Below are 27,460 nucleotides of genomic sequence, written 5' to 3'. Positions count from 1 at the left end.
CAGTAACAAGGTTAAAAGATGACCCTCAGTCCAAAGTTTTTGTTAGGAAGGGCTGGCACCTTAAAAATGTCTGTTTGAAGAGCCCTTGCGCAGGGCTGGGCTGCTCATGGCAACTGCCAGTCCCTGCTCCAGTCTGAGAAAACCACCTGTAAAACACTACACTTATATTTAAGGCTGAGTTCACGTAAGAGAGGCACCAGCTGCCGTTGGCAGCAGCTCACACCGTTTTGCTCTCCTCGTGGCAAGGACCGGTTATACCCCACTCTAGGCTTTCGCTTGGGCTGGCGACGATATTCTGAGATAATGGCGACCTCCCAACAGAGGTGACTGAGGACATCTGTCTCACAGGCATCAACCCTGGCCTGAGATGGGGGAGGCCGACAGCAGCAACCGTGCGGCAGCTCTCCCCGTTGGAGGCTGTGACACAGCACAGCCCAAACCGTCCCCTCGCCACGGTGTTTCCTCGCCACGCTGTCCCCTCGCCACACCATTCCCTTGCTACGCCGTCCCCTCGCCACGCCAGCTGTGGCTCACAGCAGGTCTCTACACCCACCTCCCACATGGGAAGCCACGTCCCCGCGGGCTCAGTCGGCGAAGCGCTGCAGCAGGTGGTCGTCGCCGCGGCGAGTGCCGCCGCTGTCCCCAAAGTGCTCGCAGGGGAACTCGATGAGGTCGGCCTCACTGAGGGCACAGGCAGCGGTGGCGCGAGGCGTCCGGTGCGACTGGAAGCCCGAGAAGTCGGCAGAGACGCCGGTGCCCATGGAGCGCAGCGGGCGTCGAGTGGAGTAGAGGTGGCGCACGTGGACGGGCGCCGCCTTGCGCCGCCGCCCCAGCACCTTCCTGCGCAGCAGGCGCGAGGCCCAGGCTGCCAGCGCCGCCACCAGCAGCAGTGCGTTGGCCGCCAGCAGCGCCAGCGTCAGCAGCTGCGGGTCGGGGCCGCGGGTGCCCTCGGGAAGGGTGACCAGCCCGGCACAGTGGTCCCGCGGCGCCACCGGGCACACGCGGCCGCCCAGGACACCCTCGACGCACACGAGGTAGGGGGTGTCCGGGCGGAGCTCCCGCAGCGTGGCCGCCGGCTCCCCGCGCTCGGGCAGGTACACGAAGCGCTGGAACTTGACGGCGGCTCCGAAGCGGTCGAAGAGGAGGCGGAACCGCGGCGGCCCCTGCGGGCGAGCGCTGCGGTGCGGCCGCACCGCCCAGCGCACCGTCACCGAGCTGGAGCCCACCGCCTCCACCGACAGGTTGTACAGGAACAGCTCGTTGAAGGCGCACGGGTCGGACACCAGCGGCGGGGCGCCCGCCGAGGCCCGCGGAGTCCCCGCTCGCCGCGGCCAGGCCGCCGTGGGGCCAGGCGCCCCCTGCAGGCGGGCGGTGGAGGCGGCCAGCGCTGCCCCCGCGCTGCTGGCGTTGCCGCCGAGCGCCTCGGCGAGAGGCGCGGGGGACGCGGAGGCGGCGGCGGGGCAGGGAGCGCCGTCGGGGGGCGGCGGCAGCTGCGCGTCCTGCAGGTAATCGAGGTACTTGCCGGCCAGCGCGGGCGGCAGGCGGCACTGCACGAAGACGGTGAGCAGGCGTCCCCGCGAGTGCCATGCCCCCAGCCAGCGCTTGAGCCCGCGCAAGCGGCAGTCGCAGCTCCAGGCGTTCCCCTCCAGCTCCAGGCGGTAGAGGGCCGGGCTGGAGGCGAAGAGCTCGCCGGGGAGCGTGGCCAGCGCGTTGTCCCGCAGGCTGAGCTCCCGCAGACGGCCGAGCCGGGCGAAGGCGTCGGGGTGCAGGGCGGTCAGCGCGTTGCGGCTCAGGTCCAGCGCCTCCAGGCTGCCCAGCGGCTCCAGCAGCGCGGCGGGCAGGTGGCTCAGCAGGTTCCCCTCGAGGCGCAGCTCCTTCAGCGAGCCCAGCCCCGCGAAGGCGTCCGGGGGCAGGTGAGCCAGCCGGTTGCCGCCGAGAGACAGCTTGGCCAGGGCGGGCAGGTGCTGGAAGAGCCCCCCGGCCAGCTCCTGCAGGCTGTTACCGGCCAGCAGCAGCGTGTGCAGCGACTGCAGCGGCACGAAGGTCTCCGGGTGGCGAAGGGAGCTCTGCTGGTTCCCCGAGAGGTCGAGGAAGCGCAGCTTGGCCAGTCCGGCGAAGGCTCCGCGGCTCAGCCAGCGGATGCGGTTGGACTCCAGGTGCAGGTACAGCAGGTTCGGCAGCCCCGAGAAGGTGGAGTCGCCCAGCGAGCCCAGCTCGTTGCCGTCCAGGCGCAGCTTGACCAGGCTGCCCAGGCCGGAGAAGGAGGCGGCGCTGAGGCGGCCGATCTCGTTGGCGTTCACGTAGAGGATGCGCAGCTTGGCCAGGGCGCTGAGGGTGCCGGGGGCCAGTGCCGGCAGCAGGTTGTTGCCCAGGTAGAGCTCCTCCAGCCGGCCTAGGCGCTCAAAGGCTTTGGGATGCAGGGAGCGGATCCGGTTGTACTGCAGGTCCAGGCGCTGGAGCCCCGCCAGGCGGTGGAAGTCGAAGGCGGAGATGTTGGCGATGAAGTTGCCCCCGAGGCTGTAGGTGAGGATGTCGTGGGGCGCGGCAGCCTTGGGCACGGCGCGGAGGCCCCGGTTGGTGCAGAGGAGGTGCTGGTGCTGCTGGCAGTCGCACGGCTCGGGGCAGACGGGCTCGGCCGCGGGCAGCAGCAGCAGCAGCAGCGGGACGGAGCCCCACAGCACCATCAGGCCGACCCGGCGCGGCGCCCCCATCCCGGGACGAGCCTTGGGCTGCTTCCCCCGTCGGCTTTGTGTCTCTCCGGCATCCCCCCCCCGCCGCCGCCGATCGGCCGGGCAGGCTGCGGGGCGCGGTGCCGGCACCTTCCCGGACGGGAGGGCTCGCAGGCGGCTCCCCCCGCGCTCTGCCGCCCCTCGGCGGGGTCGGGGTCGCGGTGCGCAGCGGCGAGGCTGCCCGCGGCTCGTCCGGCGCTGCCGGGGGCGGAGCGGGGCGGGGGTAGGGGGGGTCAGGGGCGGAGCGGGGAGCTGGAGAAAGAACGGGCTCCGAAACTCGCAGAGAAAAGTCAGCGGAAATTCGTACTTCCCACACTGTGCCCTGGGGGAGCGGGGGATCGGATGGAGCGGGGAGGGGGGGGTTGTTCGTGGCTCGGCTCAGCCCCGGCTGCGAGCAGGGGCGCAAAGTGGGAAAGTAGGGATTGGAACCGGCTGCGGCTGAGTCCTCGCCACATGGGCTGCAGATAGGGCTGCGCATCGGAGGGGGAAGGGAGCAGAAGTAAACTAATCGTGTCCCGTCCCCGTCCTCCCCCCATCCCCGCTTTTTTTCCCTGCTTCTATTTAGAAACCTGTCCAAAGCAATAGCTACGCTTTACCACGCATTAAGGACTTCGTTTTCTTTTAAGCAAACGGCAGTCGGAGGACTAAGACACCTCTGGTGCACCAAAGAATGAATTTCCATTCTTTCTCCGCAGCAAACTGACCAGAAGGTTCCTGACAAAGCTGCCAGTGAAGACGAGGGGTTAGTCAGGGTGATGAAAATGCTCTTTGGTGATTAAAATGCCTTTTGGAAATAATGCCCATTTTACAGATTCTTTTTTCTATGATTCTATGATTCTATGATTCTATGATTAAGATGTTGGAAAGCAGACTGAAAACAAAATAGAATGTGTACCCATCATTCAGTTTCTTTCCTGTTGGCATTTTTCTGTTTTCCTAAGATGTTGCCAAAGGGTCTAAGGTGACAAGGAAATACCTAGATATAAAAAAGACTATCAAAGATTAAGAGAGGAAGAAAATAATGCTTAAAATATTGTGTTGACAATTTAATAAATATATTGGAAATTGTGTTATCGCATGAAGTTGTATCCAACTGCACACACTTTGCAGACAGTTGTAAACTGAAGCAGTGTACAAGCTATGCTTGTTTCTCTCACCAGAAGGAAGAATTTAGATCGCTTTCCTGGAAGTTTCATTTTTAGTGTCTGTGCCAGCACCAGAAGGTAGCATAGTCTGGTAGTTTGTGCGCTGAGTCCTTGTCTGCTTTTGTAGAGAGGTGTTACGTTGATCTAACTCTGATTTGGTCCTGCTTTTAGCAGTTGGAGAATATGAAGTGTGCTCCAAGCCTGCTTTGGGGCGTGAAGCACAGTGTTGTGCATGGAGGTTGTCAGCAGATTTGCCTCAAAAGCACACTGGCAATCTGAAAAAACATGGAAGAGAAGGGATGAGGCTTGGCTTGGTCAGAGGAACAGCATCATGAGCATCTTAATTCCTCATTCTTGTAGCTAGCTGAGTTCAGGCCTTATAAAGAGCTTTCTTTTTGTAGTGATAATTGCATTGTGCTGGTGTAGGAAGTCATATTTGGGGCAGGAGAGTGATATTTTAGATAATCTGGGTGAGTTTTGCAAATATGTTCTAAAATCAGATGAGCAGCTGCAAATTATAACTTGCTTATTGGGAAAACCTGGTGTGAACAATTGTGTACTGGAATATGGTTATGACAAGGTAAACTGGGTGTGTTGGGTTTGTTTGTTTGGGGTCTTTTTGTGTGAGATTTTTCTGGTGAGAGGTGGCAGTTGTGTAGGCAGCCTTGATAAACTAGAAGAGTAACTGAAAGATTAGGTACTTACACCTAAAAATCGACTCATGGGGGAGGTATCTTAGTATTTTGCATTAATAATTTTGGTGCAAAAATGGTGGAAATCAGAGTTGTCAGGTTCTAGAACTTGCTGACTTCTGCAGATATGCACTACCTTGTCATCAAATAAGCATGTTCTTAGATTAACTTGATTTAAAATTTTGTACTAAATTGTCACTGCATTGTTTCCTAGGGGTGAACAGGAGTTTATCTGCTTCTTGAATGAAATGGAAAGTTTCTCTTTTGAGTATTTGTAGCTGTTTTGTTTTGAGCAGTACATGCTTGACTAGTGAGGCATTTATTCCTGAAATAAATCTGAGTAAGTTTCACAGAAGGAACTTTTTTGCTAACCTCTTTTTTTCTTTCCCCAGGTTACGAGAGAAGCCCATTCAGCATTCCACGATTCAAATGTCCGTGGGCTAATGTCCATGGGTTAAGAATGCAGACCTTTCTGCTGTCTGTTCCTTATTGAATATGTTTTCACTCACCAGCTTTTTCTTTTCAATATCTATCACATCATGCCTAATATTCAGGACAAAGTAGAGGCATTTTTTCAGCCTACAAAGACTGTGTGTTTCTTTCCTCATTCTTAAAGCCGCTGCAGTGCAAGGGAAGACATCCTGGCTTTCAAAGTTTTCTTTAATTCAGAGCAAAGCCTAATTACCTAGTGATTTCCTCCTGCCCCCGCCCCCCCAAATTTGCCTTGCTGTGTTGGACTTTAAATAGTGAAATTTTAGAAAACCATTCTGTATAATGGTATGCTTATTTTCTACTCCTTTGGGTTTTTCTTTTAGAACATGCTCAAGCTTATAAGGACAATTTATGGACTGTCTTTCCTGTAGAAGCATCATAGATCTTTTTTTAGTCATGTGTCACTGCAAATACTAAAGGTTTAAGTCAGATTGTGTCTTATGTATTGCTTGATTTATGCTTTCTGACAGGCAACATTATTATTTTCACTGTGTTTGGGGAATTAGAAGTGACAGTAATTTAATAAATTTTTAGTAGTGATTCTTAAGAAGACAATTCATCACACGCTTGTTCTCACACTGGAAACAAAGTAAACAAATACAGTGGAGTTTTGCTGATTTTTTTTAATTCAAGTAGGAATTTATTATTCAAAATACATTAGGAACACATCTGTTCAGATAAAAGATGCCACATTTGTTTTCCTACTTTGGAGTAGGAACTTTCCAGCTGCAGTAGTTCTTGTTTCCTTATCCAAGCACACAATAAAATTTTTAATGCGTGACTGAGAAATAGTAATCTTTTTTAGCCCAGACTGAAAAAGCCTAAATATGACTATGAAACACTGGGTGGGGCAAATTAAAAAGTAGCCTATTCTTAAGAGCTTTAAAGGTTCTCTTAAAATACACCTTTATGATTAAGATTTGAAGTATGAGGCCTTTTAAGGACCAAAAAGAAATGGCAAAACTGAAATACCATCCTGACCTTAATTAAGGTATTATTTTATGGCTAAATAGTATCCATATGTTTGTTTTACACAAGACCAAATACCTCTCGGCTTTTCCTTATGTTGTTGTTTTTTTGAAAGATGTTATCTAGGCACTGATCAGAGGACTGGTGATTGAAAGCAGTGACTAAATACCTAATTGTAAGCAGGATGCAAAATGGATTGAAAGAAGCAGCCTGTTCAGAGTAGCCTATTCTAGCTTATACTGGGACTGTGGCAGTAGCCCATGAAAAACTTCCATTAAGCAAAATTATTCTTTCCTGATTCCAAAGTAAGAGAACCTATTCTGAAGTGCGAAGTTTAAAGGCTTGTGGCTTTATATAGTTACCAGGAATGGTAACTAGTTATGTGGAGCTGGAGCTTTATCTCAAAAAAGGCGTTTTTCGTTGATCTGTACAATTCTGCCCTCTGCACATCACAAATGTTTTCATCTGAGTTTGTACAAGATGTTTCTAGAAGTGTTAGCTTTAAACTTTACTTCTCACCAAGGCCACTAGCTTCATAGAAGTTTTGAATTATTCAACTTTAGTGTCAGAATTCCCATTTAAAACAGGACAAATAGCTTTTGTAAGTTCATACAGCAACATGTTTGGTTACAAATAAAAACTTAATTTGGAGTTATTTGACTTACACTGTCATTGAAAGCTGTGGTATAGATCATTACTCCATGAGTTCCCCTCAAGTAAGCTTAAAGAAAACTAGGAAGATACTATGCCATTCTTGCTTTCTAGCTGATAAAGCGTCATTGTATGAACTTATACTGTTGTAGGTATCTTTGCTTTTTGAGGAGATAAGAATGTTGTGGAGCACTGCAAATCATTGATAAAACTGATTGGACACTCTCAGTGTCTTAGTTAACAGCTTGTGCAGCTCATGGATTTTGAGTGGTCACCAGTTTCAGTGCTATCCTGTATGCCAGTGACAGTAATGCAGATACCATAGTGTAGGAAAATATAAGAATTCGAGTGCCAAATGTGCTCTTCTTTCCCCCCCCCCCCGCCTTTGAAATGGCAGAAACAGTTCACCTATGCTGTATAATTTACGTTGGTGGCACTTACTCTAATAATTAACATTTTAAATAGAACTTTTTCTCATACAGTTGTTTATACTCATTTGTAATGAAATGTTGGTTGCCACATTCAGTTCTTCAGAATTAAAGAATGGCTCCCGGGCCAGCAGTTAATGTTAAATGCCTGTTCTGCTCCACAGAACAAAAACTACCAGATGTTTAATAGATGTCTGGTCCCATCATCCATAGAGGTTTGTGGCCTACAAGGCTCTACTGATTGAAAATATCTTTAAATCTTTTCAGAATTAAACATCTGAGTAAAGTATTTGTGGTTTTTTGCCATATGATGCTAGTCTAGACGTGCTTTTACTTTTGTGTGCACTCTCCGTCAAACAATCAAACCCTGTTGAATTTCACATAATGTAGGTTATGCCTCTTAGACTTCTGTCCGGGCAGTTACAGGACTTCATGTTGATTATAGCAATAGTGATTTGTGCATATTAGTTTACTGCCCAACCGGTAAACTAATTTGTTTTTCCTGTGTTTCACCCTGTAGACTGTGTGAAACAAATTGTAACTGTATCCACAGGTAACAGTGTATTCACGTGATCTGTCTGCAAGTGAAAATCAGCTATACATTTAAATGCAAATCGGTGGTGTTGCTATAATATTAGTATTTCATAACAATAAATGGAGAGTTAGGTATCTGAGAAGTTCTGTGTAGTGATTTCTCCAGTATGGATCACTTACAAATTAGTTTCTGTGAGTGAGGTTGGCTGAATCATACTTGTAAATGCCTAACTGATTATTTAGCTGATATATTTTGCTTTATCCATCACTCATTTCCTGAGTGAGAAGCTCTTTAACAGAAGTACTTATTTTTTGTGTAGTTCAACATCAGTGATAGTAAGAAAGGAGTGAACACTACTTGTGTCAGAATAAGAGTGATGTAATTTATGTGAAACAAATGCTTATGTAGTTTATGCAGGTCCAATTAGCTGTTGCAGTGTCTGCAATTATTTTGCATAGTTATCTGTTTATATACTGGATCATTGCAATATTGTTAGAGCAGTTTTTCCATAAAGGGGTAACAAATCAGTCAAGTGTTCTTGCAAACATTTTCTTCTCTTCCTCCATAAAAGGATATGTGTGCTTATGGCAATCTCTTTCATAATGAGTAATACACTCTTGCCATGTTTGTAGTCTCAAAGCTTCTCTTTTGTTATTAGTGTCATCCCATAATCTGGAGTCTGTAGCAGAAACACCCTAAAACAAAATACCACTTGAACCAGGACTTCTGTTACTAATTTGCAAATATGTTGTGATTGATATGCAGAAAAATAACACTCACTATTTGATGCAATTGACCTGTATCAGGTTAGAGGTAATCACTCACATGGTCATTCAGTCCAGCTTCCCTATCAGCATTTCAGGTTCTTCCCCATGTGTTAACATTCATGAAGCTGCGGAGTGTGCGGAGTTTTTGACAAACCATTTAAGTCGCATGACCAAGTTTTGATTAGAAAGACTGAGTGGATCATCTGGCTTAGTCATCTGCTATCCAAGTATATCATATGAGTCCATTCACATCTTTTCGAATAGTTATTTCGAGGTGGGTTGTTCCATTTGCTGCTCCTGCAAGCATCTTGGCATTCTGGCTGTAGTAGGCAGCCTTTCTCACGTAACTTCTTCCTGTTTAGCTTGCATTTCTCCTTTGGAGTCTAAATTATCCTTTAATGTAAAAAAAATCTACTTACTTTTTGGCATTTAGTGTTCTGATATTTACAGAGACCTCAGTGCTATTCCATTCAGGCCGCTTTTCTGAGATAAACAATCCAAGCTGGTTTAAGCTGCCATAGGCAGATAGACTCTTGATTCCCTGGCAGCTGCCAGTGTGTCTCATCTCTGTTTTAATTCCTATTTCTCGGATATGAGTGATAGAAATCTACACCCAACTCCTGATAAAGTCTCTTTAGTGCCTGAAGAGAGTTTCATATGCTTGAAATTATGCTCAGTTTGAAATCACTTTAGGCCATTTCTTTCAACTCTCTTCATTAACTTGTACATTTGTGGTCATATATCAACAGTGACACCTCTAGATTTAATTGAAAAACCTGTAAAATTTTGTCACTGCTTCTTAATACCAGATTTTTTGCTACATACAGTGATATGTGGTACTAAGAGTCATAGTTTTTAGTGAAAATGGGTAGTAAGTTAGCATTATATAATCTTTCAGTCTTGAGCACTGAATATTTCTATATAAATTGACCTATGGGTATATGTGTACTTAAGAGGGTAGATATAAACATTATGACTTTCTCTTAACACTGCAGAGAGTGAGCCTTTAAAAAAAGAGAAATAGGTATTTTTAATCTTGTATTGGGAATTGCTCTGTACAGCCATTTAATTTATGTAAGTACCTTGATAAAATGTTTGTAGAATTTTTCAAAACATTTACTAATTAAAATGAGAGGATAGAAAAATGAAGTAGAAGCAAAAGCATTGTAGCCCTTGCATTCTTTTCTTTTTATAAATATTTGCATTTTGATTAAACTGTACTTAATACCACATGATGAAATGTGATATTGGATCAAAGCTGTTGCTCCTGCTGTAGCTGGGACTTGTTTAGAAAGGCTGATTTGTTGGTAGTATTGTATTATACTTCATAGTTTTGGCTTACAAATTACTTGAGCTGAATATGTTCCAGTTAGCTCGAAAGAAGAGTACGTGATATTGTCCGGTGTTGTGGAGCTCAAGAGAAGCTTACCATGACATGTAGCTTAATGTATAGAGCTGGTGAGGAAAGAGTTATAGGAAAACCTAACATAAATAAGGAGTTATTCTGATATTCTCAGGGTCTGAGAACATGTAGACTGGGTGATAGTAGTGTAGGGTGGGGCTAAAAGTGGCTGGAAAACTTACATGTGTTCTGTGTTGGTAATTAATACTTGTCAGTTTTGTCGGCTTTGGTTCTTCAAGTTTTTGTTCTGTGTCTGCTGTGCATTATTATTAAAAATGTGGATGATGGAATAGAATATGCTCATTTGATTTGCTAGCAATGCTTCACAGAGGAGGAGCCGCAGATATTGGAGGGTAGGGTTAGAGTTCGAAATTAACATGACAATGAAATGCTTGTAGGAAAAACATAATTCATAATCCCAGAAAGGACTTGGTGAAGGGGAGAACGTGGACAGTGGAGGCAGCAAGGATGATGTTACAGCAGTGTTACAGCAGTTTTGTTAGTAGGAGGGGATACGTAGGCTGGTGTAACATGCATGTCTGTTGTTTTCACCACTATAAGTGAGAAGTCTTATCTTAAAAACGTGCTGGTGAGACAAAGAAGTGTTGTTAATATTCTTGAGGTGATTAACTTAGGAACAGAGCTCAATAATTTTTGTCTAATTCGAGAGGCTCATCACCTGTTTTATAGTCATTAAAATTTATGTAGTATTTAAATATTTAGTATATAGCTTCTGCTAACTAAACTTGCACCTTTGATTTAGAGGTCACTTCTTTTGAAAATCAAACTTCCCAGATGTTTCAAATTACACAGCCATGAAATAAAGGACTCCAGAGTTGTGGGGGTTGTGGGCTGATCTGTGATAGAGACAAAGATAGACTCTATTTCTCCATGGCAGCATTTACATATTTGGACTAAATAAATGCTTTTTCTTCTTAACCCTTCCAGTTCTTGCCTCCTGTAAAATTTCATGTCCTGCTGATAACAACCTCCTCAAGCCTTTGAGTTCCTGTGCCACTCCCCCAAGATCCCTGCTCATTCATAAAGAATTAGGCATTACTTAATTTCAGAATATATGTTAATATATGTATATACATAAATGCTGACAAGATTTGATAGCAACCTAACTTCTGGAATTTCTTAATAGCTAAATGTTTAACTATTAGAATCATAGAGTAGTTTAATGTGATTTTTCTGTATTCTTAACTTAACTAAACATTGTAAATACTTTAATTCTTCTGTAAACTATGGTGGTACAATATTATTCTTCATACATTGTAAAAGAAAATATGTGAATATTAACAGTTTTTCTTTTCCATATCAGGTTGTGAAGAATGATCTTCACCTACTCTCAGGTATTATGGTGATAACTGATAGTCCTGCTTAAAAATCAGAGTCTTCTGGGAAATCTGAAGTTACTTGGACAGTGGGTGCTGAGTTATGTTCCAAATTGAGTGGGTATTTTGACTAAGAACTCCTACATATTTCTTATACAGCACACTGGATTTAGAATATGAATTTCTGTAGTCATTTACAAGATATTATTTGCATCTGTAGCCTTGTATCATATGAATAGAATAACATGTCATAGAGTCTTGAGAGGGCTTGTTCTTGTTCAATTAGTCACTGTAAAATTAAGCGACAAAAAGAGACTATTTCAGATTAATGCTGGGTATTTAGATATCTACTTCAGTGTTGTTTTAATTCACTCTTATTATTTTGCACCTCTGCACCTCTGTTTGTTTAACATGATGAGTAGTATTTTTGAACAAAATTAGGAAAATAAGCCTGTACCAAAATTAGCATCCTGAAAGTAATAAAACTTAATATAAGCCACATTTGTGATGGGCTGCTTGTTAACAGCTATCTCTAGGATCAGTGCAAATCTATCATGTTACAGATATCTCAACCAACACAGGTTCAGAAAGTTGGTTTCAGAGGGAGAGGAAGGGAATAGGGGCAGAAGGGAGAACTACAAACATCAGGGAAGAATCTTGTTGTTTTATATTTTTATGGTATTTTCAAGTTACTTATTGAGGATTTCAGCTATTCTGATCTGTTATTACTGTAAATTTCTTATTTGATTGTCCTTATTCTTTCATATATCATTTTATATTGCAAGGACTAGTTATAGCTGACCTACTGTTGATTGTACCGTACACATGAGAAAAGAAAGTAAACACTAATGCCACCAGGATGCTTACTTAGCACAAACCACTGCTATCCAGCCTGAAAGTACAGAGACAGTTCTTTGAAAAGAATAGTGTTCTTTAAAAAGAATCCTCTTTCAGCCGGAATGTCTGATCAAACAATATACTTCTGTTTGTGGTATATGTGAGAACTTCCTTCTTCTACAGTGGTATCTGTGTTAAGAACAGCTTTGTATTTTGGTGTTGTCTTCTCCAACACGTGAAATGTAATTTGTGTGTTGAAGAACTGTTATACCTCTGTGAGGTGATCCTTCTCTTTTCCTGTTAGTAACAAACAAGGCAATTTTATATGATGCCATGATTAACTGTGGATACTGTAAGAATAATTGTATTAATAGGCCAGGAAATAAGTCTTGGGAGCAGAACGAATGGAAGAGTTCCCACTTGGGCATAAAGGCTGTAGCCTTTTTTGTCTTATCATATGAGAAGCTTTCAAACTTTCCCATCTCAATGAAAATTCATTTTTTCCCATTTCAGAATTGTCAAATCCACAAGTAGAATAAACACAAAATGGGATTTTTGGAAGGAAGCTTGGAGTACAGGCTTTACGCTTTAGGGATCCCAAGTAGGTAATGGCAGTGTGGTCAGTCCACCATCTCTGGTTTAATAAAAGTGAGTGAGAGTCTCTGGTCTTGCTGCTGTTTCAAAGGCATGATTTTGACACCCAAAAAGTAAAAGACCTTGGTAGGCTAGAAAATAAAATACATATTAAGCCCACGGATATGTTTGTGTTTAAAATAGATGTATTTTTAAGAGTGGAATAAAAATATGAAGTCTTCAATCAATTGACAAGCATTACAGTAATGACCAAGTTTCTGAAAGTAAACAAAATGAAAGGGATGGGATTGTAATGGTTCACAAAAAACTTTAGGTCATAATTTCAATTGAAATAGGTTATTATGACATTTAAAAAATTATACTTGGATAAGGAAATACAGGACTGAATGGTTTTTGAGGGCAGTCTAAGGCTGTGTGTCAGTGTTGTGGCGTTGGTTTGTTGCTCTGCTCTTCAACTTGTATGGCAGTAGAGACTGAAGAGAACTTGTGTCAAAATACTGAGTTAACAATAACAAAGAAAAACATTGCAGAGGAAGATGCAGAACAACTTGTTGTACTGTACCCATTAATGTCTCCTCTTATTCACAAACTTATTTTATCTTCATTTTCCTTTTTCTTTCTTCCTTCTTCCCTTCCCTTCCCTTCCCTTCCCTTCCCTTCCCTTCCCTTCCCTTCCCTTCCCTTCCCTTCCCTTCCCTTCCCTTCCCTTCCCTTCCCTTCCCTTCCCTTCCCTTCCCTTCCCTTCCCTTCCCTTCCCTTCCCTTCCCTTCCCTTCCCTTCCCTTCCCTTCCCTTCCCTTCCCTTCCCTTCCCTTCCCTTCCCTTCCCTTCCCTTCCCTTCCCTTCCCTTCCCTTCCCTCCCCTCCCCTCCCCTTCCCTCCCCTCCCCTCCCCTTTTTTCTCTTTTTCTTTCTTAAAATGATTTAGAGTTCTCCATAACAACTCAGATATTCTTAACACCTTTCTTAATTCTTTCCTTCAATTTGTGCATAAGTATTTATTTACTGGAAATTCAACTTGCTTCAACAGTAAAGGAAGATTAATAAGCTCTGTATGTACCACTACTTGCAGTTCACTATGGAATTGCTCTTGTGCAGCCTCATCAGCTATTTCTGTTGGCACACAACAGAGCTGGAGTTTTGCCTAGAGTAGCACAATCTTTTTATTTGCTGGAGAAACAGCTAGTCACCACCTCAGCTATATGATACTCTGCCTACTGCTATGCAGGGACAGAGTTACTCACTGTTCATGCTCGTGCCCACACCTCTAAAGCTCTGTGATGTCCACAGTTTATCATTTCTTTTCCTGACACTTCTCTGTGTTCCTGGATTTTATATATTTCTGTTGGTTTCTTTTGGCTTCTTACTCAGTCGGTGCCTGACTTGACTACTTGCTAGCAGTTGTCATGCCAACTTGCAAGCTTGGAAACTGAAGTAGAGGGTTTATCTTTTTTTTTTTCCCCCTCCTTTTTTTTTTTTTTCTTGTCAAGTACTCGCTTTGTAGTTACCAGGCTGCATGAACTGAATGTGTAAGTATGGCAAACAGCTCTGTGACTTTGCTCTCACACATTTCTAAATACTTGTTTTTGCTTCATGTAGACTTTTTTCAGCCCTTCCTTAATCCTTGCTGCTTGTATGCGTGCTGAAAATCAGGAACATTAGAAGTCTATCAAGTGGAGAAGGGATTTTATAGACTAGTCATTGCGTTTTTTCTTATTTAAAGAGAGATGCAAACCTATTTCAAATGCCCTACATAGAAGTAATTTTTTAAAAAATCCATGAGTCTGCTCAGTCTTCCTGAAAGTCAGATATTACTGAATTTGATTCACTTTTCATGCCGATTGATTCAATAGTTATGAGTATCAGCTTTCCAAATAACCAAGTGAAAAATATAAGAGAGGTACAGGAAATCAAAAATGCAAACTCTTAATTCCTTATACTGAGGTCATATGCAATCATTACGCCTTGTTAGTGATGTTTGTAACAGAGGCACTGTCCTGTGAAATAATTGCTATCCAAAATAAACAATAGTTTTAATGGACTTGTAATTGACAGCTACATTCACAGGTAAGTTGGAATGGAAAATGTAATGTGTTTAAAGAGAGTTTGTTTAAAGAGGAAGAAACTCATGTCAGACAATATTGCTCTTTGGAGAGGTGAGTTTGTTCTGGGTTTCACAGGAACCACCTGTATGGATTGTGTAATATTGCAAGTTTTCTCAAGTTCAGAAATCTGTTACTTATCAGTGAAGATATTTCATATATAAATACTGTAATTCATTAAATTTCTTATTTGAAATTGAGCTTTCCTGGCTGTAAACTTGTATTGAGAACATGCATTTGTTTTGCATGAAGGTCTTTATAGAGTCAAAAAAACTGTAGTTCAGCCTTTTCACAGTTGGTTAATAGTAATTTCCTTTTCTTCTACTGTACCAAACAAGTATGTCTGCTCTAACTGAGCCCATTCTGGAATGGAAGGCTTTTATATCTCATTGAAAAAGGCAAGAAGCCTGAGATGTCTAAAACAGCTTTAATCTAGGAGGCAGCTGCTGTGGATCAGGGTTCCAGAGCTATGTTAAACGTTATCCTGCACTTGGGCCACTTTGTTATAACCTCAGATCATTTCACTCCAAATACTGGAGACTCTGCAGTTTATCTAAAGCATTGGCTGTTTCTTCCAACTGCAGCCCTTGCATTGGCCCTTTATAAGGACAGAGGAATAAAGGTAATTGCATTGGTCAACAACTCCAGGTCTTAGTGATTAACTGTGCTTCAGATGTTTAATCTAAAAGGTCCTATAGACCATCTGTACTTCTTACCACCACACACTCTACAGAAGCCTGTAAAAAAAGTTATGAACTTCCATAAAATGGAAGGTGAAGCATTCCAAATGTCTTGGTATCCTCTGGTAGTACAGTCTCTGGTCAGTAGTTAATGCATGATCTTTAGAAGTATATGTACAGTATATACAGATACGTTTTGCTACAGGCAAAAAATCCCAAACAGGACTTGTCTTTCTGATCCTAATTCAAGGTGACTTTTTTTAAGGGGACATGTGAGCAAGGTGAAACAGGCTTTAATACGTTAAACAGGTTTTAATACTTTGAGAAGCACTGGTACAGCCGAACTTGTTTATTTCTTCTTGTGCTTTCCATCCTAATACTTGCTAATGATGAGACAGGATATAAAACACTTAAAAACAGACGATCAAGCTGCAAAATGACCAAGAAAGATTGTTTACTTCCTACATCTGCCAAGAGGAAATAAACTCTTGGTCTTCTATGGTAGGAATGTAGTTTAAAAAGCAATGTTACTTTCACATCATCTCCCTGTTACTTCCTTGATACTGCATTTTATGCAACTTTTCTTAATTAGATTTATTGTGAGAAGGTCCTAGGACAGAAGGAGGCAGAGCCAATTAGAAGAACAAATCAGCTGGAATGGTGAGAACCATTGCTTTGGAGGCCTCCCATCTGCACAGCACCATCAAATGCACTTTGCTGGGGAAAGGACAACTTGTTTGTTTTGGCCATGGCTCATGTGAGCAGAGATAGCGAAAGGCCAGGGAATCCAACTGGATAAAGAACATCTGCAAATGATGTTTTCTTAATGCTTATTCTATCCAAAGAAGCCTTGATGCATTATCTCAACTATGATCTTGGCCACACATGTTGTTTTGTCAAGTTCATTTCAGAATCAGCTTTTGTTTCCTGTAAATAAAGGGAGTGCAGCGTCTGTTTCATGCTAGTCCGCAGTAACAGTGTAAAATATTTAGCAAAGAAAAAAAAAATTATAATTGTTGGGTATATGGAAATCTGTTATCAAAGTAACTTAAAAAACTAACTGTGGATTCAGAAGCTTTGAAGCTTGCCTGTATTTCTCTGTTTTCTTTTACTTTAGCAACTAAAGAAGATGGACTAATTTGGCAACCCATCAACAGAGTGTGAGAAATAACTTGCCTGATGCTCCGTGTGATACAGAAGCTCAAAAGTTAAATATAAAATTTTGAAGAATACACTAGGTGACTTTAGAGAGGAAATTGGGTCATATCACTGAAGGAGGGACTATTTAGTATTCTTTGTAAACTGTAATTTTGATCTAGACAGCTAGGAGGACTGATTTAGTTAAGACTTTTCACCATTTTTTTCTATGGATACTTGCAAGGTAAAGACACCTAATTCATTATTTGTTAATAGTTGTGTGAACTAGGTTACATTCTAAGACAAAGTGGCCCTCCAGTCTGATAATCTTTTTCTGAAGCACAAACATCTGTAATTACTCACATTCATACACAGATGCTTTGCGTGGACTCACCAAGTGACTTGATAGCTGATATCACATCCAAGGAGATATTGTTGCGGTACATTTTAAGAATCTAATGTTTCAAGGAGTCAACTAGTGATTTAGGTTATCTTCTTTGCCGACCTATTTTTTTAGTGAAGAAGAAAAAAGGCTTCATCATGCAATGACCTGTGGCACTTCAATTTTTATAGTGTAGTCTCCAACAAGGAAAGCAATAAGTTAATGGCGGTGTTTCACTAACAACTGCAAACATTTGTATCTACAGAATCCTGTCATAGGAATTTGGGTTGTTTGGTAAGTTAAGATGATATTAAGATAATATTAAATTAAGATAATAACCTTTAATTAGTTTACTACAAATTAATTTACTCTTAAAGCTACTTAACATTTATAAAGTTGTTTCAAACTTAATTTTACAAGTAACAGAGTCTTAATATGAATTATTACTTGCACAATAAACCATAATAAACCAATTAAACATGCTTTCTTAATAGACTGTCTGAACTGACTGCTTTTGGGTTAGTGCAAACATTTTTCCTCTTTTTTGATTGCTTATATATTCTGTGTAATGGATCTGTGTGACTTGGCTGCGAGTATTTCTTGGTTCTTTTTTGTCTCATCTGAGGTGCTGTGATCCTGTATTTTTATTAAAGTGATTTTGTTAAAATGATAGGGAAAGAACACATATGCTCTGTCTTGGCACTCGGCTGCTGTTAACTACACCATGGACCATGTTTCTACGTTATGAAGAACGTATAAGAAGACAATGAGATTTCCAATATTTTTTGTCTTTGTGTCTAATTCCTGTTCTCCCCTTTGCCTTTTCAGTATTAGCATTATATTTAAATAATAAAAGATCTACTTTTTTCTTCGTGACTATAGTGTGTCAAACTGACTTGTCAGCAGCTTGGACGCTTTGGAGAAAAGAAAGCTTAAAATTGAAGAGATTTAGCTCTTTATACATATATCACTACTCTAATCTATGAAAATTTCATTTTTTTTAATATCACAGTTCTAAATCAGCCTGTCGAAATTGTCAAATATCCTAAGGAGTAGCTGAATGGGAGCTGGGAGCAGTCAGTTGGGAGCTTCAGTCGACCTAGAAAACATTTTAGTTGAATATACCAGGCTGCTTTCCATGTGAGAAATGCAAAAAAACTGGAAGGCAGTGCAGAATGGACCTTATTCCATAATGAGAGACCAAAAAAACCCAGGTTTTGGTGAGATATGCAGCCTCTCCTCTCAGCACACGAATTACTTCAGTCTATGAGGATCTTGGAGAGCTTGTTATTTCACTCAGGAATTTTGCCTATCTAACACAAGACACAAACTTGGGTCAAGATACATAGTCTGAAAATTTGCTGCTGCTATGTGGACAGAATTTATTTTTAAAGCATTTGTATGAATATATTAAATAGCCATAACAAATAAATTTATTGCGAACTTAAGCTGACAGACTAAGAGCCGAAGTTCTAACTCTAGAACTAACTACATTGTCTGTTAAGGAATTATCGATGCTTGACACCATGCAACTGCAGAAAAACGACTCCTGTGTTTGTATGTAACGTTAAGTAGTTTTTGCAAACTATTTTGTATCTTTAAATAGGTTCACTTTTTAAAGTTTCAAGCATTTTCACCTTCAGAAAGTGAGATGCAGACATTGTTCTCCTTGTCATGTTATCGAAGTTTAATTTTCATCAAAGAATAAAGAAAAAAGGATGTTTCCATCCACTTAATTACTGTCATTCTCATTTTAATTATATTACCACATGACAGTGATCTTATCTTGAGTTCACTCATAATTTCTCTGAAACCTTTTGAAGGTCAGCTGATTAATACTACCTCTTTAATCTTCTTCCAGGCCAAATCTATCCATTGCATGCAGTGTTCCTTCAGACTGGCTGGGATAATGGTTGGTTGCCATGTCTGGCATGGGAAGGTTGTGATGTTGGCATTAATCTCGGTTTTGAAAAGAGCTTTTTGGAGGAGGAGGACCTGATGGCAGTGGCTTCCTGCAGATAGCATTTTCATTTCAATTGGGCAGGTTTAGTTTAAAGGGTAAAATATTTTTAAGGGCTAGAAGTCAAGCTCACGTTGTGGTTGAGTCTATGCTACTGTGGATTTAAAAGGGAATATTAGTGTATTCTGTATGTGTTTTAAATGGGAGATAGTAAGCCATGCTTAGCTTTTGGTGTGGGAGGGGTTGCTGGTGAAACAAAAAGCTGATATACGGAAAGGCTTCGTGAGAGGCAAGATGAAGGATTGGGTAAATCATTGAGTTGGTGGTGCTGCTCACATCTAGGTGTTATCAACATGACTTTTAATGTTATTGCCAGCAGGAGCCACTGAGCTGTGCTTAATTCAGAGTTTGACCGGGGTTGCTAATCTAGGTATAGCTTTAATTTCAGGATTAGTTGTAATGTTAGGGTTCCGGCAGGTATGAGGAAGAAAGACTCTGCAGCTTCTTGGTCTAATCAGGTCAGTGAGGTCAGATTTATGCTTTTGAGGATAGAATGCAGACGCTGGGTGTAAACGTAACAAAAGTCACTTTCCTTATGCTCAGCCCTGCAACAAACCCAAGAGCCCTGCTCGGCTAAGATGTAGCCTTGTCTTTCTGGCCCATTTCCTCTGAGGGCAGCTCAGTGGCAGAACTCTGGGAGAGCCCTGCCACGGGAAGATGTTAGTACAGAGAAGTGTTCTCGGTTATGAATGGTGTGCTATGGATTTGTTGCTGCTCTTAATAGCTAGCCCTTCTATTGATTTTCCAGGCTGAGGCTTAAGAAGAGACTGCTGCTTCTCTCAAGCCTCACAGCTGAGGCATATTTGAGTGATTTCTAAAACCCTTGAAGTTATCTCATGGATCCTGTTAGGATTTTGATTCACATTTGAAAGCAGTTCTGACACCAGTCCTAAAATAAAAGTAGTGACTTCTTTCAAGTCCAAAAGTATAGTACTTAGAGCTACCTTGCCCTGTTTAGCAGCAGGTTTTTGTAGACTGGGCAAGAAATCACACTAATTGGACAACTCTGATCCTTTCACTAACCCTAAAGTCTTCCTAAAACTCTTCCATATTCAGAGGACAGTGAATTGATTAATGTCACTCTTAATCACTACAGCAAGCAGAGCTTGACAACCTTTCCAGGATCTGCAGCAACCCAGGTTTTAAAGTCAGTATCTCCTACCTATCCAGGACTACTGTAAGGGAATATGCAAACAGCAACTGTCCACCAACCCCAAATTAAGTTGCCTGTCTCTAGCTGCAGAAATTGCAGGTCACCAGTTTTTGTCAACCCAAATTCTAGTGCTACACCATCTCTGAAATTTATTTCTTAGGAATGCTATAAGTCAGTGCAATCAGCTGGCTTTAGCCACTCTAGACACACCCCAGTAGCCCCATCTTTACTAACTCAAATGCCCCCATCTATCCTGGGCTGAAATCCACTCTTCTCCTACAACCTCTTTGCTCAGGAGAGTAGTCACAAATCTTTCACTGCATATGGGAGGTATTGGTAAGTACTGCAATGTCTCCTCATATCGTGCAGAGACATTCCTTCAGTGGTAATCAGGAGCATAATCCTTCTGATTTAATATGTAGTTCTTCCTGCTGAGCTGATTTTTAATGTGTAGAACTGAATATGTCTTTTGCTGCTTGCTGAAGTACAGAGCGCATTTTGCATACCTCCAAAACACCGTACAGCACAAACAGGGTATAGGTTGAAGTTCCTGAATTTCTTTGATTGGCTAGTACAGAATTTTAAAGTGGCAATTAGGAAAATGGTTTCAAATGCCCTTAAAGAACACGAAGGCAGGTTATTAGTGGCTTTTGAAAATTTGTCTTCATATTGTTAAGATACATTTATTTAAAAAAAAACCCTACACTTTGCTAAGTAGACATTTGCAAATTAATTATTCATGTTCCATTTGCTCTGCTAAAACAATTTGAATGGATTAATCATGTCCAAAAAATGAGTACAGTTAACACAATGGATGTTGGAATATATATAGCTACAGCACAGCTAGATACATCCAATATCAAATGACATCCGAATGAGTCTTCCAACCATATATAAACATGAGCAAGGAGGTCTATTAGTTAATCTTTATTGTTTTACAAAAAGTAAAACCCACTAAAATAAAATACTGGAAAATCTGATTTACATTACAGAATGTCAGCTTTTCTTTAACTTCTCTGCTATGCTGTTGTCCAATGGCACATATGTTAAACCCTGTATCATTTATGTTTTGTTGTATTTTGGCACAAAAGACACTAATCCAGAGTATTCATTTCAGCTCATAAAGTTCACCTTAAAAAAAAATTACTTCTATCCAATTCATTTTGCATGTTTAATTAAATTCCGAGGTGAAAATTTCTGTATCTGACTTTCTAAGTTATGAGATTCTCTTTTCTGAAGCTGTGTTTAAAATATATAATTATTCCCATGGGAAGATTAGTAGATTTATTAAAAAATCTATAGTTTCCAGATTTTCTGACGTTCATGTGAAACAAGAAGAAAATGCAGGAGGAGAAACATTAATGCATTACTCTGTCCCTTCACCTTGGCACCGAGTAGGAAAGACTGGACTTCAAAGGGCAAGAGAAAGTTCAGGCTTCATGCTAAATCAGTTTTGGGCCTCTCTCCCAGGATTTGCCAGCTTTTTTTTTAGGACATAAACTGTAAGATAGTGTTAATGGAAAAAAACCCATAGCCACCGCACTCTGGCTGGGGGATCAGTTTAAATCCCCAGAGCAGCCAGTGCTGTATCCTTCCAGACAGCCCTTTCTCCCCTAATCCAATCACCAGCATGACCAGAAGCTGTTAACCGTGCTGTGGATTTCCAGATTTCTGCCTCAATTGCCAGCCTGCAGGAACTTGAACGTGAGACAATAGCTGGCTCAGTCAGATGGGTAAACATCTGCAGCCCCCCTGCTCCAGGCTCTGCTGCGAAGGACCGCCAGGAAAGGGTCCCACAGCAGAGCCTGCGTGCGTCGGCTTCAGCTGGGATACTCATGAGAAATTAGGGCCGTGGTGGATGCGGTGTCTCTGCTTACTTTGGCTATGAACAAAGCTTTCTCTTTGACCTCCATGTTGCTGATAAGAAGGGCACTGGATGTTGGATGTAGTTACCCGGTGTGATTGTGTCAAAACTAGTGTGGCCAGTACGACTGGGAAAGTGATCGGACCCCGGTACTTGGCACTGGTAAGGCCACAGCTTGAATAACGTGTTAAGTTTTGGGCTACAGATACACTAAATAAAACATTGAGGTGCTGAAGCGTGTCCAGAGAATGGCAACAAGGCTGGTGAAGGGGCTGGAGAACAAGTCTTATGAGGAGTAGCTGAGAGAACTGGGGTTGTTTAGTCTGGAGAAGAAGAGGCTGAGGGGAGACCTTATCGCTCTTTACAATAACCTGAAAGGAGGTTGTAGTAAAGTGGGTGCTGGTTTCTTCTCCAACATAACAAGAAATGGCCTCGAGTTGTGCCAGAGGAGGTTTAGATTGGATAGTAAAAAACTTTTCTTCACCTGTAGCATTGTGAAGCATTGGAACAGGCTGCCCGGGGAAGTGGTGGAGTCACCATCCCTGGAGGTATTTAGAAGAGTTGTAGATGTGGTACTCAGGGACATGGTTAGTGGTGGATCAGGCCATGTTGGATTTGATGATCTTAAAGGTATTTTCCAACTTAAATGCTTCTATAATTCTTTGATTCTATGATTGGGGACAGTCAGGAATTTAAATAAGACCAACAAATTTCAAGTTGGTTGAATGGTATCATTGTGGTGTGTCTCAGCGGTTGTACCTCTGTTCTGCATATGCCAAATTAAAATAATCCTAACTGAAATAGTCTGGTCTCTGGTTTTCAGTTGTATTAAGACTTGCAGGAGCGGTTGCATGCTCCCTTGCATGCAGCAAAATATGCGTACTTCAGGCTGAGGGAACTTCAGATAGAAATTTTTGCTTTTACCATGTGTCAGGTTTATGACATGCAAGGACAGAAAATGGGTTTAGTATTGTTGGTCTCTCTACAAAGGAAGCCACAGCAGACAACTGACCTGGTGCCACAGTGAGTCCCAGGAGTTAATGGCATGACATGGAGGGCAATGTTTCTGTCTGGCTTGTATTTACCTTCCATTTACTTTATGCTGCCTTTTGGTCTTTTATAAATAATGCAATTTAAAAGGAAACTGAGGCCTTTTTTTGCTCTAACCTGCTTTTTCCAGTAGCTGAAATAAGTGCCTCTGGTTAACTTTTTCTTATCAATTTCTCTGTCCCTTCCTTCCCCTCAATAGTTCTGCCATCTCCCAACTGAATCTTTCCAATAGTTTTGATCAGTGCTGCTCTAGTGAAGAGAGGTCAGGTCTTCACAACATACCTCTTGCAGAGAAGCTAAGATCATTATGGACATAAATACTAGCGTTATTTCACAGAATCACAGAATCACCAGGTTGGAAAGGACCCACTGGATCATCGAGTCCAACCATTCCTAACACTCCCTAAACCATGTCCCTAAGCACTTCATCCACCCTTTCCTTAGACACCTCCAGGGAAGGCGACTCAACCACCTCCCTGGGCAGCCTGTGCCAGTGCCAAATGACTCTATGAAGAATTTTTTTCTGATATCCAACTTGAACGTCCCCTGGCAGAGCTTCAGGCCATTCCCTCTTGACCTGTCCCCTGTCACTTGGGAGAAAAGGCCAGCTCCCTCCTCTCCACAACCTCCTTTCAGGTAGTTGTAGAGAGTAATAAGGTCTCCCCTCAGCCTCCTCTTCTCCAGGCTAAACAACCCCAGCTCTCTCAGCCGCTCCTCGTAAGACTTGTTCCCCAGCCCCTTCACCAGCTTCGGTGCTCTTCTCTGGACACGCTCCAGAGCCTCAACATCCTTCTTGTGGTGAGGGGCCCAGAACTGAACACAGTATTCGAGGTGCGGTCTCACCAGTGCTGAGTACATAGGGAGAATAACCTCCCTGGACCTGCTGGTGACCCCATTTCTGATACATTTGCTATGGACTGAATCCTAACAACTGTCTCTGTTGGCTTGATGTCAGGAAGGCTTTGGAAAGTCCTCAGGGCACTTCTGCAGCACTGCACGTGAAAGAACTGGAGGGAAAGTGTTTCTCTGCACTGGACTTTTACAACACAGAGTAGGACTGTCCCACATCTTAGGTAAGCAAAAAAATCAACATCCAGCAAGTTAGGACTTCTAAAGTTTCACCTAATTTGTTAAATGGGTCTATCATTTAAAATAAGTACTAAAACAATCAGTGGAAGTAGTCTCCCTAAAGGATATTATTAGAGAATTAATGGATTATTATAGAGGCAGTATGTTTGTCCTGGGTCTCACCAAAACCAAGCTCTCACGGATATCCTCTTTTCTCCAAAAAGTCGCTGCTAAGGGTAAGTCAGAGATTTAGGATGACAGTTATAGATTTTTTAAGCTAAAAAAAAAAAAAAAATAAAGTTGTGTGTGTAACTATGAACATCCACAAAAAGATAATTTATATTACATTTATACTGCGACACAAATAAAGATAATTTTATTTTTGTTAAAATGCTGATATATCTTTGTTTTTCTTTTCTCCTTTCTTCATTAGCTAGCTTTATATAAGTGGTTCCTTGTGGTTTGTCTAGGATATCAGTAAGCATGTACAATTAAGCCAATGAGAAGAGTACTGCGAAACAGATGTGGACAGGCCCCAGCATAATTGGGTGGGTGAACTGCTGGAAGCACTGAGCAGAGAAGGCCAAGTGTGTTCTTGTTTTCTGATCTCTGGCAGGGGGATGGAGTTGGCTGATAGAAGGTGTTTTGAACAGCCCTGTGGCTTTGGGGTGATATAGTACAATATCATTTGGGAAAGCAGCTGGATTCCTGATGTGGAATTATTGTTCCCTGGCTGGGATGTGCTGTGGAAGCCGTGAGCTCTGCTCCAAAACTCATAGGGCAACCTGCTTCACATAGGGAAAACTGGAGAGCAAACACTGATGAGAGATGGCTTCACTTCTCATGCAGGTGGCCGGGAACTGCTGGAGATGGGGAGGCTTGATGTGAATTGAAAGGCAACCCAAGGGTAGGTGGAGATTCAGGAGCCTCAGACTGATTTTGGAATAGCTTTGAATGAGAAGAATGGATGTCGTGGCTTACGGTCTTGTCTGTGGTTCCCAGTAGCTTTAGAAAAAACAAACTGGAGTACTGAATTAATAAATATAATCATCCCGTAATTCATATGTTAAGGTTTTCAAAACCATATTTTGTGGAGATATTAAGCATTTGCATACTGAAACTATGAAAACTTTGTATTTTTAGATCAAAGCATGAAACCTTTCATAGAAACATTCAAGTCTTCTTCAATTTAAACAGTAAACTGAATATAACTACAGCAATCAGTTGCTTTTCTTGAACTTTCTGCAGTGGCTTCAGAGAAATAAAGGTAGTGAGAATTTAACGTGGACTGACTCTCATACCCAATAGGAAAAGATGAAAGAGCATCCTGAACAGTCAAACATTATTGTAAAATCTAAACCAATAGTACAGTTAAAATAACAAATCCCATTTTTTTAATAAACTGAACAAGTGTGTTTCCTTTGGTGGTGCCCTACATCAGTACTGGAAAATAATTATTTTGTCTTATTTGCTCCTTTGCTTTTTGCAAGAGTTAATGCAATGGAAGAGGATCCTGTTCTCCCTAAGGAAGACTGTGGAAGATAGATTCACTCCTCTCTCCACTGCACACCCCAGAGAAGTCACTGCTAACTCCTAATCAGTACTTGCAAAGGCCGTATCTATTTTGTCCCAGCTGTGAACACTAGGCAGTATAAGGGCTCTTTTTATTTACTGCCACTTGCTACTATGAAAAAGAAATTTGTGCTATTAAAAGCCCCCTTTTCTCCACCAGCACAAATGAAAGTGTCTTCTGAGCTATTTTCTGTACATCAGTGGCTTCTGCCTGCCCAGTTTGACCCTCACCCGCTGAAATGAATGCAGCAGTTCTTTGTTCTGTACATATTAATGGCAGCACATGCCATGTTTTGAAGGCGCTGCATAGGCTGTTCTTTGTGGCTAACACTTGTATTTTATGTAGTGGTCGTGTCAGCTGCATTACTTGCAGTCTTGTTCCAAGACACAAGAATCCCTGGTGATTCAGCAACTAACTGGGGGAATCTGGAGCTTAAAAATAAAACTGGGGTCACCAAGAGCATGTTTGAAGTTAGTTGAACCATCAACTTTAAATAAATACAATAAAAATATTGGAGGGGGAGGTGAGAGGAGGAGTTGCTTGTTTTGGTTTGTTTTTTCATGAGACATTCACATCCACTTCACAAAGTGAAAGAAGTGAGAAATGGACAACAAAAAATTGTAATTTTTATATTTTCATTCTATAAGGGTAAATGTTAAACTGCTAAGTGAGACTTCAAACTGTTAACTGTGCAGGCACTTGTGTGCCCTTGGAAGCCTCAGCTACTGCTGTAGAATTGGAAGCACAGTAGGCAACCCAAGACAAGACTCAGTGCTGGCATATAATCCCAATTTCATGAACAACAGTTCAGGTGGAAAGCTACAAATCACTTGGCGTGTTAGCTTTTTCAGCGGCTGGACAAGAATTGTTTATTTAACACATTAGGCTATGAAAATAAACAGGGTCACAATAAAAAATAAAACAGATTTTGGCAGAATGGGCAACTACCAAGGATATTTTAAACCCTAAATTTAAAAGGTGATATGGTCAGCAATGATGAAGTACTGTTCTGCGACTTTCTAATTCAAAGAATTGTTTCCTATTTCAAATCACTGCTATCTTGAGTATTCAGAAGATGGGTTAATTTCTATTGTATTTGACTACACAAACAGAGTCCTACTGTAGTTAAGCTTCTCTGAACTCAGCCTGTGGTACACATGATTGAGATTTTTGGTGGTTGAATTGCGAAAGGATCATATGCTGAGTATTATATTTGGGGGGAAAAAAAGAGGAATCTAATGATGACAAAATGTGTACCCATCTATCTATTGGGTTTGCACACACATGTATCTAGCAAACTAGTGTCAAATACTGAGAGGGCCTGTGCTGCTTATGTGTTATACCCAAAGAGTCTACCAGAGTTTTCTTTTCAAAGAGCTGTGCCTAAACGTCAAATATGAATCTAGTTCCATGCTTTGCAGGGCAGGCATCTGCATTTTTAATTTAACAATGACCATGATAAAAATCAAGATTTTCTTCCTGAGAAAGAGCTGCTCCAGCAATAATTGCCCCAAATCTATTTAGCAGTTTGCAGATTGACTAATATGATGTAATGCAATAGGGAAAAGCAGAAATATTTTATTTGAATTTGTCAGTTTCTTACCTGTATGTTTTGTCTTTTAAAAGTTACTAAGCATTTTCTTTTATTTATTCAACTGCTTTGGTTGAAATTCTGCACTACCTCCTCTGAGGTCATTACATACAGCAAATTTTAGACTTTAAAGATTATGTTGCATGTATTAAGTTTTAAGGAATATTACACTTGCTTTGTTGAAATTAAACTAAACTCTGTAGGCAAAATAATTTGGATTTGGGGGATTTTGCATTTTGTTTTGCTGTCAGGCCAACATATCAGA

At 42.0% G+C, this 27,460-nt stretch overlaps 1 protein-coding gene across 1 annotated transcript; it reads right to left on the bottom strand.

The window, feature by feature from the left end:
- Nucleotides 1–498: 498 nt before the first annotated feature.
- Nucleotides 499–2,929, bottom strand: TRIL (TLR4 interactor with leucine rich repeats). The gene has a single exon (XM_054060467.1). It carries the CDS (start codon nt 2,709–2,711, stop codon nt 585–587), a length of 2,127 nt encoding a protein of 708 aa, XP_053916442.1. The 5' UTR covers nt 2,712–2,929; the 3' UTR covers nt 499–584.
- Nucleotides 2,930–27,460: the final 24,531 nt, after the last annotated feature.

This window comes from Cuculus canorus, chromosome 2 (genome assembly GCF_017976375.1).
Source record: "Cuculus canorus isolate bCucCan1 chromosome 2, bCucCan1.pri, whole genome shotgun sequence".
In the NCBI taxonomy this organism is placed as follows: Eukaryota; Metazoa; Chordata; class Aves; order Cuculiformes; family Cuculidae; genus Cuculus; species Cuculus canorus.
The sequence above is the reverse complement of the archived record's forward strand: the minus strand, read 5'-3'. Positions and strand labels throughout refer to the sequence as shown.